Genomic DNA, 16725 nt, shown 5'->3' with positions numbered 1-16725 from the left:
AGTGTAGAACAGTACTGGAGGGACCTGAGGAGAGATTAAGAGGTGAACAATTTGGTTGGTTTGGGAGAGTAGAATGAAGTGACTTAGGGTCATGTCATACTCATTTGCTTCATCATAATACATTATAGAGGTATAAGTGTTATACCAATTCTTGTTTCAACAGCCTTTTATTAACACTCTTTATGCTGCACGTGACCAGAGCTAAAAAGGAGACTTAAGAGTGGTGCAGGGATGACGTATTTACCCGGAAGTAAGCTGCTGGTTCCCTCGACAAAAAAGCAATGGGATTTCTCCATAGGATTTTGGAAAATAGCTCGAAAAAAGGTCTGTGGAAAACAAACCTGTTTGATAAATGCACGTTTTGATCAGTCGGATAACATCCACATGTCTACCCTACTTTTATAATTTTCTAATCATAAATCTAATCACCAGAAGCAAAATGCTAACGTTATGCTATAAACTACAGCCGAGTACAGCAGGGTCGCACGACCATACTTGCCAACCCTCCCGATTTTCGCAGGAGACTCCCGATTTCATTGCCCTCTCTCGGTTTCCTCCCGGGGTCATATTTCTCCCGCATTTCTCCCGATTTCTGACAAAATCAGATTTACTCAGGACTGTTTCCACTCTGACTTTAATACAGCTACACCATTGTTTGGTTTCCATGGTAGCACGTCTCTTTAGTAGCGCGCGCAACTGAAAGTCTGAGAGGATGAGGAAGATATATCACAGAAAACAATCGACAACTATACCCTCTGCTCACTCCTGGTCCAGCCCACACATATGCTCCATCAAGGATGGTGCTACAGGCCGCAAGGCAGAGCACTTACAACTACAATAAGCATGTTAATGTTAATCTAGTACAGCTCCGGCGATCCACTAGCACAGCACCCCCCCACCCCCCACCCCCCACCCCCGCGGTGGTTTGGAAATTCTCCCGATTTCTGAGGTCTCAAGGTTGGCAAGTATGCGCATGACTCTAACGTCACGCCAACTTAAGATCCATATTCAAACATACAGATTCTAAATGGAACAAGTTGAAGCGTCTGTTTGAACAGTTTGCAGGAGGCAGGGACTTGCTTTCAAGCAGAACAGGGCAAACAAACTTAGAGGAGTGTTTACGTGTTCGGTGTAATGACGTAAAACGGCCTAGACAACTTCTGTAGTCCTATTCAGCCACTTGGTAACAACCATAGTTTTTCAGACACGTAAACTCTTCAGAAATCACCAGTGGGGTCACTGCTGATGGATTTAATGTCGTAGAACAAAACGTGATCCGTCTCTTAAATGTGTCTCAACCACAGACCTTATTTCCAGCTATTTTCCAAAATCCTATGGAGAAATCCCATTGGCTCTGAGACGAGGGAACAGGAAGTGGTGAAATGCTAACTCACTTCTGGGTTGTAGGACTCGTCACTGCACCACTCTATATAGGACATATTAAGTCTGCTTTTTATCTCTGGTTGTTTGGGTCTCTAACTCCTAGGGGGGATATCAATGTAACTTTGCAGCTTCTACTGAAGCCTTCCGAGTAAATCGCCAGAACGCCGACACCTCCTCATCTCCACCGCTCCCATGTTTTCTTTTGTGTTGCCATCAGTTAGTCTCTCTGCGTTTCTGCGCTGGGCTAATGCTAATGCTAATAATGCTAATGCGAGTATAATAAAATGGTGGCTTCACAAAACCTTTTTGGAGTTTTACGGGGCGTGGTTTGCATTCCGCCCAGCCAATCAGAAATAGGAACCTTTTTCCCCCACGAAAGTCCCTGTTCTCTAGCAGGGACGGAAAAGGGGGTAAAAATGGGAACTGAACTCATTTAGTTCTGGGGGGCTTTTTGGTGTGAACTATTGTGCGAAAAGCACCATATGTCAGTTTCCAATTAACTAAAGATAGCGAAATATTGAAATGAAAACTTTTTAAGAGTTAGTTTATTCCAATAACTCTATAACTGCACATAAAGAGGATTCCAACATTTCTAACAAAAATAAACCAACTGGAAGTCATTTTCAGAGTCCTTCCATTGTTTGCTGTGATCACACAGACCTGGCAGAGGTAGCATTTGGACCCCCAGCTAATCAGTTATGCCTGCTAATGCTATCTGTGAGGCTGCAGTAGTGGTGTGTGTGTGTGTGTGTGTGTGTGTGTGTGTGTGTGTGTGTGTGTGTGTGTGTGTGTGTGTGTGTGTGTGTGTGTGTGTGTGCAGTGGGAGAACTTCTCACCCTGTTTGCTCTGCCCTGCATCTTCAAACCACGTAATGTGCAACAAACTCCCTCCCAGGATGTACATTACCCCCCCAGAGAAAGAGATTACAGTTCCACTGCATCAGCCCACCTGCTTTATCAAATGAGCGAGGGCCCTCCAACACAATGTTCCCATACTGCTGTTGTCAGAAATGTCAAGATGGGTTGTAGATTCATAGTACAACATCATATCCAGCAAGGACGCTGCTCCCTGGAAAAAAGGAAAACGAAAAGTGAAGGAGAGAAAATGAAGAAATTTGACAGGAATGTTATGAAGTTCTTTTGGAAGAAAGAAATGACTTCTAATCTGATACAGAGAAGGCCTGAATATGAAAGTGAATTGGAAGAGCGAAGATGAGGAAAATAAGTTTTGCTCATAAAACTCACATTTTCTTCCAGTTGGGCTGCCTGCAGATTGATGAAATCAAAGTGCAGCGATTTCAGAACGGCTTCCAGAGCTTCACAGGAGCGCTGGTCTAATCGCTCACCTTGATAGAGGCAGGCAATCAAAGGGAGATAATTGGGAGGCTGTTTGCTAACAGGCAAAATTGCACGGCTCTAAATACGCTTTATCCTCTTTCTGAAATGAGCGTTTCAGCAGAAATCACAACAAAACAACTTCCTTTATGGGCGAAGTTATCCGTGTGCGTTTCTGTGTTTTCTTTTAATAAAGTTGTGAGGTTTGATGAGAAACAGAAATAATGACAGCTGCAGTCAGAAGTTTCCATGATTGGAGCTCCAAGATGTGTCCAATGATTACTGACTAAACACTGGAATCAATAAACATTCTGCTATTCGGCAACGGAACTTCTAAACACCTAAATGTAATCTGATTACTTTTCCTCCATAGCCACATTCAGCATATGTATATATATATATATATATATATATATATGTAATAATCAAATACAGGAATATTGGGGTTTTCTGCATGTGTGATTTTACATTTAAAATCACAATTTATTTATACTTTGACTTTAAGTATTATACTACTTCATATTGAGTAGTTGAAGCACTTTGAATGGGAATTGGGTTTGTTTTCTTTGGGATGTTGCTTCTTCTAGACTCTGTCTATTTGACTTTTTCCACTTTTCTTGTCCTTTTTAGATTCATATACATAAGGTAGTTCAAACTGATTATACAATTAATTAATTGCTTTGCACCTATCCCTAAACCTTTTATGTTTTTTTTGAGTATATATAAATGTATACTTTATACAGGAAGTTCAGGTTGTAATTGACTCTGTTACGTTTGCCCTGTAAACAGAATAATAACCGATGCTATGATTTAAATCTAGATACGTAAATGTGTTATCATGAGTTTTGAGTTCAGCCCAACATACTTTCACTAACTGGATCACTTCCGGAAACTATAGGTAATGTAGTTATGACGAGCAAACATAAGAATAACCACATGCCAAATTGGTTCAAATATCATACCTCATTTACATTTTCAAAATAAAAGTCAGAAATGTGATTTTCTGAGTTCCTGAATTGAACTTCAAACTGGGATACACGACAGAGCCTAGAATGTGTATCGTTACTGTAGTGTTGATACCTGATTTATTTGATTACACTTTCCCTTAATCGGGATGAACTGTAGTATTTACTCACCACTGTCTCCACTATTTCACTTGCATCTGCCTTCTGTGCAAATGTTTATCTTTTGTTCTTCTAAGCATTTAGTTTTCCTTCTTTTCGCACACATTCTTTATATTTAACACACATTGTTATTGTATATGTTTTGTGTTTGTAATTCAACCACCAGTTTCTCTCCTCATGCGGCACTTTGTAATCTGATTACTCTTGATCGGGAGTCACACTGATCAGAAACATGTCCCCCCCCCTCTCCTGGGTTCACTCTTATCTCCCCGGCCATGAAGGGGGAAACGATAATTACTATCATAATTATTTCCAAAATAATTTTTTTTCCTGTGTTTTAACAATAATCACTTAGCTGAGCGATGGCAGAGGGTCGGGGGGGGAAGAGCCATCTGAAATCCCATTTTTCTAATCCGCCCTGCGTCGAGAAGATAATAACGCAGCGACACCCGCAGTCAGATGTCATCAGTGCGTGACGACAGAGACACCCATCACCGCATCACACAACACACACTGCAGCTGTGTGTGTGTGTGTGTGTGTGTGTGTGTGTGTGTGTGTGTGTGTGTGTGTGTGTGTGTTGCACTCTGTACTGCAGAGTTCTGAGACCTCTATTGTGAGGTCAGAGGTCAGCTGTACAGGAGACACTGAGGGTTCAGGATAAGAGCTGGGGATCGGTTTAATGTGAGAACTGATCACATTCAGTTTAGGTGACAGACTAGAACTAAGATTAGGTGTAGATTAATGTACACACGAGCTAAAGGATCAGCAGGCAAGGGTTTGGGATTTCATCCACAGCTAGGTTTAGGTTTAGGATCAAATTCAGTATAGGATTAAAAACTTGTATGCTAACTATGATACATTTTGGTGCTACAATTAAATGTGTCCTAAATGTAGTTTTTGACTACAGTAAAATGTTTAGGGTCGGTTAGATGTAATGTAAGCATTACATTCAAAGTCAATTTAGAAAATTGGTTTGAAATGAAACGGGGTTTCATTTGGTTGAATGTGAAGCTGAATGTAGTTTGTGTTCAGGGTTTGTATGAAAACTGGCATCATAATTCATGAGAGGCATGTGGTGCAGTGGGTTGAGTGTTGGTGTTGGGATCAGGGGGTCACAGGTTCAAACCCCACTGCAGTCAGCATGTCGTTGTGTTCCTGAGACATTTCACCCCAAAGTGCTCCTGTGGGGATTGCCCACAGTATTGAGTATGTAAGTCGCTTTGGATAAAAGCGTCTAACAAGTGACATGTGATGCAATATTTTAGTTAGGGTGACGAAATTAAATTCAAGATTAGGTTCAGGTTCGAATTACTGCTGGAGTTTATTTTATTACAGGATTAAGACAGAATAAGAATTAGGTTTGCACTTTTTTAGAACATGTTGTTGGTGTTATTGTCTCAACAGTGATCTGCTTCTCTGTTTCATGCAATCATATAGTCACAAATATATATATATATATATATATGTATATAACTGGGAATAATTTTTTCCAGATTCCAGTTTGGTTGTTATAGCCGATTATTTTCCTATGTTTAACACATATCAAAAAACAAGTAAATAACTGCAACAAACAATATGCACTCATGTGACTAAACCCCAGCATTGTGTCTGTGTGGGTGAAACATGTTCAGAACTGGTCTCCCATATTCCTATCCTATAATTGCACTTTGATTGAATATGTATACAATTGCAAAATCATTCAGTGTATCATGCACGTCCCATAAAGCCCTCAAACACATTTAATAATGACGGAGTGAGCTTACCTTTGAGATCCAGACATTTCACACCGCCACCTACACACACCCCCTGCTGAGAGAGAGGGGGGGGGGAGGCAGGAGGTGTGAGGGAGAGGCGTGAACACACACACACACACAGATATTTGGCAGCAGCAGCAGTGCCCCCCCCCCCCCCACCCCCTCTTTCCGCTCGGCCTCTCCTCCCTGCCCTGCCGTAGAGGTTTGATCAGGAGGCTCATTGGACGCCAGAGCATGAATTATGAATTTCACACAGTTTACCGCCGTCGTCGATGGTGACACGGCGTCCTAATTAACCAGTGTATAATAATTAGAAACAGCTGGTCATCAGTTGATGTGTTCATTTGCCAGAGCCAGTGTTCCACATACATCTAATTTGACTGCATCAATCACCGGAGGTGGCACATTTGTGCGGAGGGTGGAAAACACACTTCTTTTCTCAACTGACAAGCAAAACAGGAAGAGGGAGCAGGTTTTTTTTAATGGCTCCTTTATTGATGCTGGTAACATTCTGTGTTATTAGGGTAAGGTGATTTGGATCCTATAAATAAGGTTTGATCAACCACTGACCTGGTTTCTGTTTTAAAGCCACCATAAACTGAATTGTTATCAAGGTTGATCAGTGAAGAGGTACATGTCTGATACATGACTGCCTATAAATAATAACAATACATCAATAGAAAGAATTTCACTAGTTTTAAAGATGTTCCAATAAGGACACAGTTCTGGGCAATATAATAATAATAATAATAATGCATTGTATTTATATAGCGAGGATGTTTAGCAGGGCAACTGTCAAATGTGAAACAAGTGATATTTAAAGTAAATGATAACGTCTCTAAGTGGAGGCATTCATTGAAGGCCACCCACAGCCAGCAGGGGGCCCCAGGAGTGAGCAGATTACAGATATGAAGTCTGTGGTTTCCTATACTTTTATATTTCTCACAGCATTATACTACCATATTATTTAGGCTTTTATTGAGTTGATTTATTTTATTTGAATATTCTTATTGTAAAACATTGCTACATGATTTTAAACAGTTGTTTATAGAGTTAAGATATCATTTCTTAATCTCTGAGTGATGGGATTTTATGTGAACACAAAATATCTGTTATAAAACCATATATATAATACAAGTCTGCCTAAGTGGGAACAGTTCTGCTTTATGACAGATTTCAGTTTGTTCTGTTGAAAGTCATGTGAATGTGCACCAATCAGGATCCAGCAACATTTAAATTAAAAACCATACGGTTGTGAGTTCTCTGCTGCTGTCAATCATTACATTACTCAGGGATCACCAACTACATTTGTCCAAGGGCCAAAATGTATCCAATAGACACTATCGCGGGCCAGCGATTTTTATATAGCCCGGAATTTTGAAGTGGGGGGGGGGTGGGGGGGGTGCTAGTGGAGCACGCTCAGGTACTGTGGACCGCATAAAGCTTAGCAGACTCTTCACGCTAACGAAGGATCACTCCTAGGCAGGGTTGGGAGGGTTACTTTGTAAATGTAATCAGTTACTGAATACATGCTCTGAAAGTAATCAGAATACAGTTACAGTTACGTGTCTTAAAAATGTATTCAGATACTTTTAGAATACTTTCTTTTTCCATAACAGATGGGTATGTTTTGGTGAACAGGAGACACTTGTTTCATTGTTTTAATGGCTTATCAAGAACTCAAACACAACATCTTAGTGTCATTCTGGACAGCTCTCTCATCTGCACCCCACATAAAAAACATCACCCGGACTGCATTCTTTGTACTGTCTTAAAACCTTTCCTTGGAATATGTTATGAATTGTAAGGTGTCCTTGGGTGCTTTGAAAGGCGCCCCTAAATAGAATGAATTATCATTATTATGTATTATCTGAAACGATGTAATAACTTTTAAAACTTTTTCCAGTCACTTGCCCAGGCATTCAGCAGCAGCAGGCCATTCACTTTGATTTGATCCCGTTATAAATGTCATCATTTCGACAATAAAGAAATGCTTCATAAACGTTATCTTGCACATTTTATCGAACCATCTCCGTTTCTAACTTTCAATATAGTTTAAAAGAGATCTCTCTCTCATCTGCGTGCGGGGGCGGGGCCTCACAGACGCGCTGCATCTCTCTCGTTCACAGACATGCTGCAGCGCTGTGCAGTGTGCACACAGTTCTGCCGGTAATGAATATTACATTTTGTGAGGAAACTTTTCCACCAATAATTCCAAAAAGTATTCCAAAATGTATTCACTTCAGGTTTACGAAAGTAACTGTAATCAGATTACTCGTTTTTCAAATGTAACGCCAGCTGAATACAGTTAGCCTACTTGATTTTTGTATTCTCATTACGTAACGCCGTTACATGTATTCCGTTACAACCCAACCCTGCTTCTAGGCTACTGTCCCGCAGCTCCTGCCTCTCTGTTGGACTCTGTCGCTGCGGGGCTGCTGCTGTGGTGCGGAGCGCACAAACCAGACTCTTCACAACGAAGGATCAATTCTTGTTCAAGGCAAGGAAGGTTTCGCAGTACACAGTCTACTGACCCGCAGCTGCTGCCTCTCTGTTGGACTCCGGTACTACAACTTACTCACGAGACGTTGTAAAAAAAAAATAATGGGTGGGAGGCGAACGCAGTAACCACTCCGCCAACGCCACAGTCACCCCCGTCGTGCGGGCCGGATGAGAATGTCTGGCGGGCCGGATGTGGCCCGCGGGCCGCCAGTTGGTGATCACTGCATTACATGTTACTTGTTTGTAGGGTTGGGTATCGTTTGAATTTCCACGATTCTGATTCCGATTCCAATTCTACTTTTCGATTCCGGTTCTTAACGGTTCTCAATTCCGATTCTTTGAGGGGCAGGGTAAAAAAATGATACATGCTTCTTCCTCCAAAAAAATTACATTTATTCGAGAAACTTTTACACAGGTTAGTAGTTTACAGTAATATTCACATTAATCAGTCTGTTTATATTCACTGCTAACTGTAACCTGAGAACCACTGAAGCTACAACAGTCCAACTTTTAAAGGGAACCCCCCCCCCCCATTTAAAAACAGTTCTTGTTGAGAAAAACAAGCATATCTGCCTTCTCCGGCATACCGGGAAGAAATGTTTGTTTAAAGTAAAATGCTTCAATCTGGTGCACTTTAAGCAGAATGACTAGAGACTAGATCTAGGGGGTACAACTCTAAACACCCATATGAAAAAGATCGGTTTACATTTTAATAATTAAATAAGTATGTGAACATAACCAATAACCTACCATAGCCAATAACAAATACATGTAACGTATTTTATTTTTGTTGTTCATTCATATCTTATTTTACTATTTTATTTATGCATATTTTTGTATCTCTCCAGTTTAAAACGATATGTCTGGTTTACTGTCCTATAGTATACATTGGAATGATTTCAAACCTGTTTTATCCCAATACTTATAAAGGAGTGCCTTGGAAATATGTGTTTACATAAATTGTGATCAAACCGTTTGAGACCCACTGAGATAACTTAGACTAAAGTTAACTATCTAAACACTCAGAGTCCTTTACCTCACTGAGCTGTAGTTATCAGCCTCTCAGTCTGACTGGAGAGGACTCTCCCTCCACATCATTGTAGAAACATCTTCTTCTTCCGTTAGAGCAGCTAGCACCAGATGCTAATAACAATAGCGCTGGTACTGGTGCACCCTCCCTTTCTCCCACGCTCACTCGCACGCTCACTCGCACTTTGGCTGTGAGCTGCGGGCGCCAGATAAGCCAACATCCCCCATTTTCATCACTTACAGCGCCCATCGTACAGGGCAAATGAAAAGTGTAACCGGGATGAAAAGGGTGTTACATTTACTTAATTATGAATGTTGTTACATCAAGGCCGAAAATTAGGATGAGCACCAACGGTCAAAACTTTTTTTTTTCTCCCAGAGCTGTCAGCGCTGTCTGATGCCCTAGGCGAACATCTATAACGCCAGTGCGACGGGACGGTCCTGGTCCCAGGTTACACTGTAGGAAGTGTAGGTACAACGCTACATTTCCCACCCCGCCGCAGTCATACAGTAGGCTACGGAGAGCGGCGAGAAACATTTCCTCAGGCATCGAAAAGCGGAACCGAAATTCACATTTCTAAATGATGCCGTTGGAATCAAAATGTTGGAACCGGTACCGGTTCTCGGTACCCAACCCTACTTATTAGATACTCAATACTGAGGACAATCCCCACAGGAGCAATTTGGGGTGAAGTGTCTCAGGGACACAACGACATGCTGACTGCAGTGGGGTTTGAACCTGTGACCCCCTGATCCCAACACCAACGCACTATCCACAGGGACACACGCCCCCAATTTACGTGTTATCCCCTCTGTGTCCCCCCTCTACTCTCTCTTTTCAATAGAGGCACTGGTGGCCAAAAACATACTTTTCTAAAAGAAACAAATACATAAATAATATAAAAGTTGATGGGGTTTGGGGGGCCAATTGTGCCCAGGGCCGCAAAACTCTAGCCCCAGCCCTGTCACCCCCTTCATGTCTTTCTGTGTGCCTTACACTGATCCTGGCCGGCTCCTCAGTCACTGCCTTCTTATTGCCAGCTGCCTTGCTTCCTCTCTCCTTGCGAAATATGATTCATTGTTAAAAGTGACATGCAGAGAGGAGAGAGGAAAGTAAAGAGTAGAGGAGAGAGGAGATGAGAAGGGAGAGAGGAGAGGAGGATAGAGGAGAGGAGACAAAGAGACGGCGGCCATAATGTGCTCCTTTTGAAAGAATAATACGGATCAATGGGACATAAATGGCAGTATACAACAGGCTCTGGGTAATTGCTGGAGGTGGCTGAATTTCTCCTCGTAATCATCTTAACTCAAACACACTTTTATATAAACAGAACAGGGCTTGTCTCTCAAACTCAAATGGAGTGCAGATTACATTTCACTTTGTTTTTTTTATTCCTTTGATTCTCAAAAAACAACAAATTACATGACATATGATTTTGGACATGAATTCTATATTATTATTTAATCTGTAGTTATCTTTTTCACCTGACCCTTTCACTTGGAGCAAAAAGGTCTAATATAAGAAGAACCAGTAAATTAATCTACAACATTCTTTGCATAAAATATAATCAACATATGTATGAGATATGCAATAAATTGCAATGAACATAGAATTAAACACGTGACTGCCTGTTTTTCCTGGCCAAGGTCAGGTTCCTTGAACACAACACGAGCGTAACGTGTCATCACGTGGTGTAGTGCTGCCGGAACGCCGCTCCGGCACTTCAAAAATTGCAGTACCCATAAGGAGCAGTACATATGCCGCAGTTTTTGCGTAGCTTTGTCTTTAGTTGTAAACCCAGTGACGATCTGTTCATCTGACATGTTATTAGCATCTGGTTAGCTAGCTATGCTAACGGATATAAAGAGCTTTTTCTACAACCAGGTGGAAGAGAGCTCTCTCCTTTCAGACTGAGAGGCTTTGATAACCTCAGCTCAGTGAGGTAGAGGCACACCTTTATATGATCATTATAGTTATAAAAAAATAAGAGAATATCTGAAAAACAGGTATAAAATACTATATGACAGTCAAAAAATGTGTATTAATAAACAAGAATACAGTTTAACGGCCCGTCCACACGGCGGCTTGCTTCAACGCTTCTTCCCATTCACTTTGAATGGGGTGACGTCACGCTTTGCCGAACTGTATTGTGGTTTCGTCGCTTTGCTTTGCTCGCTTTGCTCGCATAGAGTGGCGAAGTCCCTCCCCTTCCGGTGGACCTCCATGGGACCTTATTTCGGAAAAATTATGTATTGAAGTCTATAGCCGCATTCACACCGCAGGACTTTCCCTGGTACTTTAGTTCTTTAGTTCCGTTAGTACCAATAATGTCGAGTTCACACCGCCGGGACTACTCAGTGCCGGGAACTCTTTTGGCCATTTTCAGTCCCTGCTAGAGAGGTGTTACGAACCTGGTGATAAAAGAGTGCCAATTTCTATTCTATTTCTATTGGCTGGGGGAATTGCAAACCACGCCCCGTTAGACTCTGAATTTTTTTTGTTAGGCAGCCATTTTTTTCCTCGCTACAAAACCACATCCACACCTGAGCGAGTCGTTTTTTTGTACTTTAAAGCAGTTCTGACCACACGTACTACAACACCGGAGCGGTGGAATGATGAGGAAGTGTCGGCGCTTCTGGCAATTTACTCCGAGGACGGGATGCAGCAGCTTCTATAGAAAGCAGTTCCCAACTCCAAATGTTTTGAGCGATGTTCGCAAAAGCTACTTGAGCTGGGAATCTTGCACAATAATAAGAGTGGTAACGATTTTCTATTGTTATTATATATATATATTGCCACTGTTTTTTAATACTGACACCTAACTTGCACTAAGGTGTGTCTGCTGCTATATATATTGCCACTGTTACATTGTTTTGAAACTACTTACACTTTATTTTACATTTCACACTTTTATTTAACTTCAATTTACATGCATACGACACACCTGGAACAGCGTGATGCCGTTATTGTTATGTCTTGACTGTGCAATAAAACAAACAAACTGGCGAAGCTTTATTTATTGTGTCCCACCCCAAATTTGCAGAATAGAAGAATGTGAGAGCAGACAGGTGTCGGTGGTTGAATTTATCTACAATGTTGCAACCTTGTGCAGCAATGGCAGGGGCAGAAACACAAGTCTTACACACATAAACACAAGTCATTTATCATGTCATTTGTTTGAGATAAATAAGGGAAAAACACCAAACAAGTGTTAATGTCCTTTTCCAAAATCAGCCTGAGGGGGTAATATATAATAAATACATAAAGATAAAGTCCATTGTTATAATGGGGTATTTTATTTGTAAATTACCCTTATGAACTCCATCATGTCTGAGGTCGGAAAGTAAACAAACGCCTCATACAGCGGGTGGGCTTTATACCCCCTCCCCCGTGTAGTTCTACTCTCGTTTTTTTTGTACTCGCCGTGAAGTGGTTTTGCGGCCTGCCAGTAAACCCAGAGAAGAAGAAGACGAAGTGACGTCAGCGTAATCTTGCCTCAGGGAAAGTACTGCGGTGTGAATGCGATTGGCACTAGCCCCATGGCGGATTCAGTGCCGTGGTACTTTAGTGCCGGCACTAAAGTACGGCAAGTCCTGCGGTGTGAAAGCGGCTAATGGAGAGAGAAAGATTATCTTTCGATCCCGTTTGAATTGTGCCACGAATTACACATATGATGTTTGTCAATTTAAAAGATAATTTTGCAAGTCAAAAAAATTAAAATGTGTCGTAAAACTGTGAAGTAACACATTTGTTTGTGTGAAACGCTGAATGAACTACATCTCTGGTCTCGCAGAACAACACACGTCACCAAGATGACCGTCACTACTGTCTTGTCAACAAAACGATTGACTACCCTCACTATCACCACAATGAAACACGTCCAGAAGAATGTCATGCAAAGCTGCCTGCCTGCCTTCCTTTGATTCTCTCTGAACTGCCTGGTCTTTTTAGTGTTTAATGTCAACCATTTGTGCAGATAGCATGAAGTAGAAAAGATTGCAGATGCTAATGTAGCGTTAGCATTTATCCCCGGGCTTAAATTGTGTAAGATTGAATGATCACACCAGTGTCACAGTACTCTTCAAAGGGTTCACAAAATATGACTACCACTCTTACTGTTTAACATGTTGGGTTACTTAATGTTACTTCATGTTAAGGCTAATACAAAGGACAAGGCTGTAATGCTAACTAACGTGCTAGCTACTAGCTAGGTAGCTAACTTGATCCAGCCACTCCTGGTCCTTTCATCAGACGGGAAGCGAAAGAATGAGCAAGACCCATTGCTTGTGTTTACAGTTCTGTTTCATCTGGGTGTTGAGAGATGTATCCATAGATCTCTTAATGTTGCTCTCAAAGTGCACCAGATTGATGCTTTTAACTTCAATATTTAAAAAGATCTGCATGCATGCACGATCATAGGGAGTGTCTGCATTTTGGTCCTTATGCCTTTTACACACTCTCTCCAAAGCACAACATAAAAACGGAAAATAAAACGGAAAGATATCTGGATGAAGAGGTTGCTTTTTCTTTGCACAGCAGGAAAGAAAGGCCAAATGAATGGGCTGTGATTTTAGTTTTTTTTAGCAGAGGTTGGAGTTCAATAATTTGTTACGGCCCATGGAAATCCATGAATACAACCAAATAATAAAACACCTTTCACGCCTACAGAACTGGGAATCTCAGGAAAACAATATGAATCAGAGGGATATTTATATTTGTGCTTATTGCAACGCTTTAGCAGTTTCAGCAGGACTGGTGTCAGACTCTGTCTACAAAGTGCAGCACAGCAGAACAGGCCGAGCCTCTCAGCTGCTGGCCTTTCAGCACCAGGCCGAGGAACGTTTTAGCCACGGTTGTGGAGTCCAGCTTCCTCCATTCATCTCTCTCTGACTTTAGTTTGGTCTGTCACAACAGCAGAAAAGGAAAATAAAGTGTCAGTGATTGCTGGGGTCCGGGTAGTGACTGAAACCGCTTTGTTTGTGGCACCGAGCCAAAGCACCACGCTCGGCAAGAATGTGCAGGCAACTGGCTGGGAACCCATATCACACTCCCAACACACACACACACACACACACACACACACACACACACACACACACACACACACACACACACACACACACACACACACACACCACACACACACACACACACACACACGCACGCACGCACACACACACACACACTAAGAGAAACACACAGCACTTCCTCCTCCTCACAAGAAGCACGGTGCGGATGTTTTTCATCTTAATGAATTTCTGAACTTGTGCGTTCCTTCTCCGCTCGCCGCTGCCTCGTGGTGAAAGACGGAAACCGAAGGCGCCCGCTGCCAAATCTATTGATGTGTCAGGGGGAGAGAGGACAAAATGGAGTGATACAAAGAGACGATCTGCTTTCCAAACTCTAAGCCATCTCCGCTGAATTCACTGTGCTCTTCAGTCAGGTGGCTTTGTATTCAAATCTGTTTGACTCCTCCATTTTTCTCCTTAGCCCATTTCATTAACTGAAGAAAATCTAAATAAATATATATATTGCATGTATTTTTAACGTGCATTTCCAGAGCTCTTAAGGGTTAAAAATCACCCCCACATTTTCCTTTCAGCATCTTTTTGCAATAAAGGATAAATTATTTAGAATAACACGACCTTTTATCTCACACCCTTTGAAGGCAGAAAATTAAAAATGTAAATTGGGAGCTAATTAATATGCAAATGTATTCGTTCGCTGTTAACAATTAGCAATTAAAGCTGCAGTGTCTAGAAAGAGCACAGACAAAATTAGTAACTTCATTTATCATTTAAAAAAGAGATCTAAAAACGTACATAAAATTCTAATTGACTTCCAGGATTCCCACTGTCACTGCCTTTGTTCGCCCTGTGCTTCTGAAATATATGATGGCGTGCCTTCAGCAGCTTAATTAATACCACTTTGTGTAAAATACACCGTGCCTTTAAATGGTAGATGTCAAAAATAATGTACGCAGTGCACGCTGAGCGGCAGTGATGGTTGGAACTATCTGTGTGAGTGTGTGTGTGTGTGTGTGTGTGTGTGTGTGTGTGTGTGTGTGTGTGTGGGTGTGTGTGTGTGTGTGTGTGTGTGTGTGTGTGTGTGAGTGTGTCTGAGTGTGTGTGTGTGTGTGTGTGGGGTGTGTGTGTGTGTGTGTGTGTGTGTGTGTGTGTGTGTGTGTGTGTGTGTGTGTGTGTGCGTGTGTGTTCTTCTTGACTCTGCTGAAGTACAGTTTGAAATCTGTTTCTCACAATGTAATTCTATCTGGGTAATATTGGAGCAAAGGGGAGAGAGACACATAACAATTTTGAATTAGCAAAAGATTGCTTATCAAAATGATTTAGGATAATATATTTAAAAAAAATGATAATTCAAAAGAAGGAATCGATATGATAAAAGGGGAGTCGTCGGAGTAGATTTGGAAGAATGATGGAAATCTGATGATTTGGGATTAAACTGGGACATGTTGTGAACTGCCTTTTTGAAGGCCCACTGTTCCAAGGAAGGAAGAATAATGTTAGAGTAGGGGTAGCTTCCAGTGGAACGCTCTGTTCAGGACACCAGAGGAGGGGTCAGCCCACCTAGCAGATAGCCTTTTCTTCTCTGACAGCTTTTTATCAACTTTTTTCCACAACAGAAAGATATTCAATATTTTGATTCTGAAATGTTGCTCATCTACATTTTAAGAGGCATCCTCTTAGAGATGTAATGATCTCCCGGCATTTAAAGGACACGTCTATGATATTCTACATTTGTATTATTTCTAATGCCTTGTTTCCGCTGAATGCTATAGCTCAGCTTCACTCCAACCGACTGCACTTTGTAGGAATGGGTTTGTGCAGGACCGATGACATCATGTTGCAATAAGTGCAATTCTGATGACAATTCTTGATCCGCTTTAAACCTGAACCAGGTTCACAACTTTTCCTAATACAGTGAAAAAACTGAAACGTTGACGTCAATTAAATGTATAATGTCAATAAATGTATAATGTCAACAAATGTCCCTAAAGTCGAACACAATATTTTTTATTTAAACTTAATAATATTGCTTTCAACTAACCTAAAACAGTTTTGTGAAATCTGTTGACATAATACATTTAATTAAATATAACGTTTCAGTTTGTTCAGCGTAGAAAATAGAGCGAGTGAGATGCATCTGGTCCTGCTGTGGTCCAACACTCTGCTCTGAAGTAGAGGAACTTCCCCTTGTGTGTGTTATGGTTAAAGTAGGAGAATAAGAAACATATGAGTGTATTGCGGACTGTTAGACTGTGCGTTTGGTCATTCCGCTACAGAGCGTCTCCCCTTTGTGAACCCTCAGTGAGTCCTGTAATATTACCCTACTTACAAAAGCACTCATATTACTTGTCCGACCACCCAACCATGCAAATTCAATTCAGCCTAATAGTGCACCACCAATAGTGCATCACACATGCCATTCAGTTTAACTGCAACCACTCCGAATTCAATTAGAGGCAGGGAATGTAAAATTGACTCTTTTACACGTAGACAAGGTTTTATCCTCTCTCAGTTCTGCATGCTGTTTCCCAAACGGCATTAAAGCAGAATGTGTAAAAGCACAATGGAAA

The 16725-nt window shown here is 41.4% G+C and overlaps 1 protein-coding gene across 1 annotated transcript in view; it reads right to left on the bottom strand.

Annotated features, from left to right (window-relative positions):
* The window catches only part of si:dkey-288a3.2 (protein phosphatase 1 regulatory subunit 37), a gene marked incomplete at its 5' end in the record, with an annotated part of 80758 nt that extends 66728 nt beyond the window's left edge, over nucleotides 1-14030 (bottom strand). Inside the window, 4 exons of the mRNA XM_034234786.1 lie at nucleotides 2332-2451; nucleotides 2628-2728; nucleotides 5606-5651; nucleotides 13893-14030. Coding sequence (XP_034090677.1) covers nucleotides 2332-2451; nucleotides 2628-2728; nucleotides 5606-5651; nucleotides 13893-14030 — 405 coding nt within the window. The remainder of the gene's footprint in view (nucleotides 1-2331; nucleotides 2452-2627; nucleotides 2729-5605; nucleotides 5652-13892) is intronic.
* Nucleotides 14031-16725: the final 2695 nt, after the last annotated feature.

Source organism: Gymnodraco acuticeps, unplaced genomic scaffold, assembly GCF_902827175.1.
Source record: "Gymnodraco acuticeps unplaced genomic scaffold, fGymAcu1.1, whole genome shotgun sequence".
Lineage (NCBI taxonomy): Eukaryota > Metazoa > Chordata > Actinopteri > Perciformes > Bathydraconidae > Gymnodraco > Gymnodraco acuticeps.
This window is presented reverse-complemented; position numbering and strand designations above follow the sequence as displayed.